Here is a 5,633-nt window from a genome sequence, read left to right as displayed (position 1 = left end):
ACCACGTCTGTGTCAGGAAGGTCCTCACACAGGCCGCTCTGGGTCCACTGCCGTGTGTGCATGTGGGGGGCAGGCTGGTGCCCACACTGGCAGCTCTGCACACACGCAGACAGCACTCAGGTCACCAGGGGCCTTTCTTTGCTGGGTGGCCCAGGCTCCTCAGACCCACCGTTTCCTGGGAGCTTCCTCCGGGCTCAGTTATTTACACAGAATCCTCACACCAACCCTGAGGTAGGAAGTAATCTGCTTCTGTCTTACCTGATTCTGCAAACCTTCTAGAACACTCCCCCACTACTGCTTGTTCTCCCTCCTTGCAGAGCAGGCTCAGATGGTCCTGGGCCAGCCCAGAGGATGGTGGTCTCTCACCTCCTCCTCCCTGGACCCTCTACTTGCATCGACATCACCCAATGTTTCCAGCAGCCACACCCCCATCAACTCTCTCAGCCTCCCGCTCAGCTTTCACAGGAACTGCTGACAAGGCAGCTCTCCCTCCCTCTACCTGTGCGCTTAATTTTTAACCTAAATGCAGAACTTTTCCGAGTGTCCGTATTATACTCCATCTGCTTAACCCCACCCTGAGATCAGCGGGAGGCCTGCCGTGTTCGATGTCCCTCCCGGCTTCTGTCCCCTGTGGACCTGGTTGGTCGGTATTGGTATCCAAGTAGGCCAGGAGGGCGGGCACAGACCCTTTGGTTCACACTGGAGACCCCTCCTAGGCCAGTGTCCACTCGTGACGGAGCCTCATTGGGCACCATTGTTCAGCCAGGTTGACCGGCTGTCCTCTGTCTTCCCCGTGGTTTGCTGGTGTCTCCCTGTCCCTCCCTCTCTCTGTCCCCTTTCCCCATCTCTCTTTCCTTTTCATTGTTCCTTTACTTCCTCTCCATTTCCCCCTCTCCCTCCTCCTCCTCTGTATCTTTTTTTTTTAAAATATATTTTATTGATTTTTTACAGACAGGAAGGGAGAGGGATAGAGAGTCAGAAACATCGATGAGAGAGAAACATTAATCAGCTGTCTCCTGCACATCCCCCACTGGGGATGTGCCTGCAACCAAGGTACATGCCCTTGACCGGAATCGAACCTGGGACCCTTGAGTCTGCAGGCTGACGCTCTATCCACTGAGTCAAATTGGTCAGGGCCCTCCTCTGTATCTTAATTCTCTTGCCCTCTCTCTTTTCCTCTTCACCTCTCTCCTTCCCTTCTTCCTCCTCCTATTCCTCTTAGGGTGATGGTCAAGGTCACAGCCACAGAGGTTTCTCCTCACCTGCCCCCAAATTGGTCTTTGGCTGTGCCCTGGGCCACAGTGAGGGCGATGCCCAGAGCCTGTGGGTGGGGCTGGGAGTAGGAGGCCTGGCCCACTGAGCCGTCTCTGGTCCAGGCTGAGAAGGCTGTGCCTACCTCAGTCACAGCAGCATTGGTCCCCAGCGTGTACACAGAGCCGTCTTCTCAGCACGGGAAGGGGTCCTGGCAGAAGAGGCATCCGGAGGTCCTCCTGTCCTTCCTCTGCCCTGGGAGCTCTTGAGCCAGGACAGGCTGATGGGAATTTGTCCTGCTGGGATGACCCCTCATTGACCTCTTTATCTCCACAGTAATCAATGTCCCCAAGCCTTCATTACCTGAAAGTCCGTTCTTAATGCTACCCCACATCCTGCATGCTGTAGGGTTGAGCAAATGAATAGTTCTCTTGTCTTGAGCCTCCCCTATGATTGAGCCTCCACTCTTCTTCAGTCTCAAGTGGGTCCCAGGTCATTTCCCTGTTGCCTGTTGCTTGGCCCCTTGTTCATGGAATTGTGTCCCCTGCCTCCGCACCTTCCCTCCCACTCTCCTCCGACCTCCCTGAGTCACAAACTGCTTCCTCATCTGGCTGGAAGCCTGGACCGGGTGGGGCACTTGCCCACGGCCCTCTCCAAAATCTCTGCCCTCTGGGAGGGGCGGGGCCTCTTGCCTTCCCCCTGTGCTGCTTCTAGCAGTTGCGTGGACTGGTGGTTAGTGGTGGGAACATGGACCCTGTGCGGGTCTCTTTACTAGTCTAGGTGGCCGGTGGTGGGCCCATCCTGGGAGTTCGGGGGTAAGAGCAGCCGGTTGGAGTCCATTCTGGGCCCCGGGGAGGACTCCTGAGCTCTGGCTGAGCGCTAGTCAGATCCTCTGCCAGGAAAGAGGGGTACGGTCCATCCCCTTACACGAGAGAAAGGAGCTCCCGGGCAGGTGTCTGGTGAGGGCAGGGGAAGGCGGATGGAGATGGGCGTGCTGGGCTGGAGCGGGGACAGCCATCTTCCTAGTTTGGGGCGGGGTGACCGTCTGCTGGGTCACCCACATGGGCCCAGAGTGATTTTTCCTCCCATTCCTGAGGCCTTGGGGCAGGTTCCCACTGCTGCTCCGTCCCTTGCTCTCAGCAAAGGTCTCCAGGACAGGGTCCCTGCTCGGTCCCTTCTGTGGGGGAAGCAGCAGCTCTCCGGGTCTGTTGAGTGAAGGATGGAGGCAGAGTCCCCTCAGCATCCAGAGATGCTTGTAGAATGGCTCCTGGCTTCAAGGCCCGTGAGTGCTGGGCTCCTCGTCCTCTTCTGGGCACAGGCCTGCCCAGCTCAGCACCCCTGTCTCCCATCCACCCCGCCCTGCAGGAAGCCGGTGAACATGACCAAGGCCACCGTCAACTACCGCCAGGAGAAGACGCACATGATGAGCGCTGTGGACCGGAGCTTCACGGACCAGAGCACCCTGCAGGAGGATGAGCGGCTGGGCCTCTCCTTCATGGACGCCCACGGCTACAGCCCCCGGGGTGAGTGCCCGGTTCTAGGTCCCTTCCTCGTGGCTCTGGGGCTCCTCCCATCAGATAAGTTCGGTAATATCCCCCACCAGACTTGAAGCATCTATTGTGCTCCTGCTGTGTACCAGCACACTGGCCCTGGAAATGCAGAGAAGGCACAGGCATGACCTTTGCCCTGGAAGAGCTTTAGGAAAAATGGTCTTAGACACAGACTCATGGAGGAGGAATGAAGAGCCTGGGTTAATTGTGGGAAGTGCCTCAGGGACTCAGGAGTGTGTGTGATCAGAGAGGATCAGAGCAGCCTCCTGGCTTATGGAACACCTGCCGTGTGAGCAGCTGGAGACCAGTGGCAAAGAGGGATTATTCTGAAGTCAGATAGACCTGGGCTTGCATCTCAGATCCCAGAAGCTGAGTGATCTTGGGCAAGTTGCTTAACCTCTCTGGATGTCTGCTTCCTCCTCTGCTCTGCTGGTAGGGCTGCTTGAAGACTAAATGAGATAATGTGTTTACATCATTCGTGCTGCACCTGGCAAGCAAGAAGAGTATAGAGAATCAGTTGTATGTGTTAGGGGCTTGTCATAACGCACTTCATCACACATCTCTTTATTCCGTTCCCTGCTGATTTGTACAAAAGAAAATATGTAATATTTATGAAGATCCTAAAGTCATAATAATACGACAAACACCAGTGAACAGGTGCCCCTCTCCTATCCTGTACCTCCCTCTTACATGTAACTATTCCCCTAAAATTGGTGTTTACAGCTTTCTTGCCATTTGGGGGGTAGTTTTCCTAGTGTGCAAGCATCCCCAGACAGAGCATTGTAGAATTTTTCTTGCTTGGGAGCTTTATAAAAATAAACTCACTCTATTTTTCAGCTCCACATCATGTTTCTAACATTGACCCAGATGGAAGTTTCGCTATAGTTCATTTATTTTCTCTGATGTGTAGTTTTCCATTGTTTGAATCTACTGCAATTTATTTCCCTATTCTGCCATCCATGGACATTTGCTTTGTTCCCCGTTTCCTGTTATTACAAATGAGGCTGCTGTGAACATTCTGAGATGAATCTGCAGATGCACCTGCACAGGAGATGCTAGAACTGCTGGGTTATGGAGTGTGTGTGCTTGTTCCACTTGATAAGACAGCGCCAAATTGTTTTCCCCGGTGGCTCTGCCTGTGTTCGCGCCCAGCAGCAGTGCATGCGAGTTTCCTTGGCTTTACATCACGATCAGAATTTGCCAGCCTTCTTCACTTTTGCCAAACTGGCTCTTAGAAAATGGTAACTCTCAATAGGCTTAATTTGCATTTCTCTGATTACTAATGAGGTTGAAGATATTTTCACATCATTACTGGCCATTCAGGTTCCTTATTCCCTGAAATGCCTGTTCATGTCTTTTACCTAATTTTCTGTTGCTTTCTTAGTGGTTTTTAAAAGTTCTTTATATATTTGGGATGATAATCATTTGTGACTTATGAATTGCAAATATCTTCTCTCAATTTGTGACTCATCTTCGCAGGTTATTTAGAGTGTCTTTGGATGAAGAGCTTTTTATTTCAGTTTAGTCAAGTTCATCCATCTTTTTAGAGTTCTACTTTTTGTAGATCTTAAAGATTTCTTCCTTATGTAGGGTCAGAAAATATTTTTTACTATCTCTATAACTTTTTTTCGTTGTTGTTAATCCTCACTTGAAGATATTTTTCCATTGATTTTTAGAGAGAATGGAAGGGAGGGGGAGAGGCAGAGAGATAGGAACATCGATGTGAGAGAGGTAAATGGATTGGTTGCCTCCCGCACATGCCCCAGGGATTCAGGGATCGAGCCTGCAATGGAGCTATGTGCCCTTGACCAGGATCGAACCCAGGACCCTTTAGCCCAGTGATGGGGAACCTTTTGAGCTCGGCGTGTCAGCATTTTGAAAAACCCTAACTTAACTTTGGTGCCGTGTCACATATAGAAATTTTTTGATATTTGCAACCATAGTAAAACAAAGACTTATATTTTTGATATTATTTTATATATTTAAATGCCATTTAACAAAGAAAAATCAACCAAAAAAATGAGTTTGCGTGTCACCTCTGACATGCGTGTCATAGGTTCGCCATCACTGCTTTAGTCCATGGGCTGACACTCTATCCACTGAGCCAAACCGACCAAGGCTAAAACATTTAATAATTTGCATTTCACATTTAAAGCTTTATCTATTTGTGATTGATTTTTGTGTGTAATATGAATTAAAGATTTTATTTTTTTTCTATGAGGAAAACCAACTGTCCCAGCATCAGGCATTATAGTTCATACTTTCACTAGTGATTTGCAATGTCACCCTTATCATTTATCACATTTCCATACATATGTGGATTGTTTTTTGGCTCCCTATTCTCTTCCATTGGCCAATCTGGTGATTCCTGTGCCAATACCACATTTTCTAACTTCTGTAATATTATATCTTGATATCAAGCCCTCCTGACTTTATTCTTCATCAGGGATGTCTTGACTATATTTGTGCTCATTCTTTGTCTTATAAATTCCATAATTATCTTTTCAAGTTCTTTGGAAAACTTTGTTAGAGGGATTTGTATTGAATATGTAGATCAATTTTGGGGGAAACTGGCATGAAATTTTCTTTCCATTTATGAATATGTTATACTAGAGGCCCGGTGCATGAAATTTGTGCCCTTGGGGCGGAGGCGGAGGGGAGGGGTCCCTCAGCCCAGATTGCGAGAGGGTGCAGGCCAGGCCAAGGGACCCCACCAGTGCATGATCCGGCCGGGGAAGGACCGCAGCAGGGCTCCAGGGCATGTCCGGCCCATCTCGCTTAGTCCCGATTGGCCAGACCCCAGCAGCAAGCTAACCTACTGGTCAGAGCATC

General features: G+C 50.0%; 1 protein-coding gene across 1 annotated transcript in view; it reads left to right on the top strand.

The window, feature by feature from the left end:
• PTPRU (protein tyrosine phosphatase, receptor type U) overlaps window positions 1–5,633 on the top strand; it is an 83,187-nt gene that overhangs the window by 51,715 nt on the left and 25,839 nt on the right. Inside the window, 1 exon segment of the mRNA XM_006776514.2 lies at window positions 2,617–2,774. Coding sequence (XP_006776577.2) covers window positions 2,617–2,774 — 158 coding nt within the window.

The sequence above is a fragment of the Myotis davidii genome, unplaced genomic scaffold (assembly GCF_000327345.1).
Source record: "Myotis davidii unplaced genomic scaffold, ASM32734v1 scaffold228, whole genome shotgun sequence".
Taxonomy (NCBI): Eukaryota; Metazoa; Chordata; class Mammalia; order Chiroptera; family Vespertilionidae; genus Myotis; species Myotis davidii.
The sequence above is the reverse complement of the archived record's forward strand: the minus strand, read 5'-3'. Positions and strand labels throughout refer to the sequence as shown.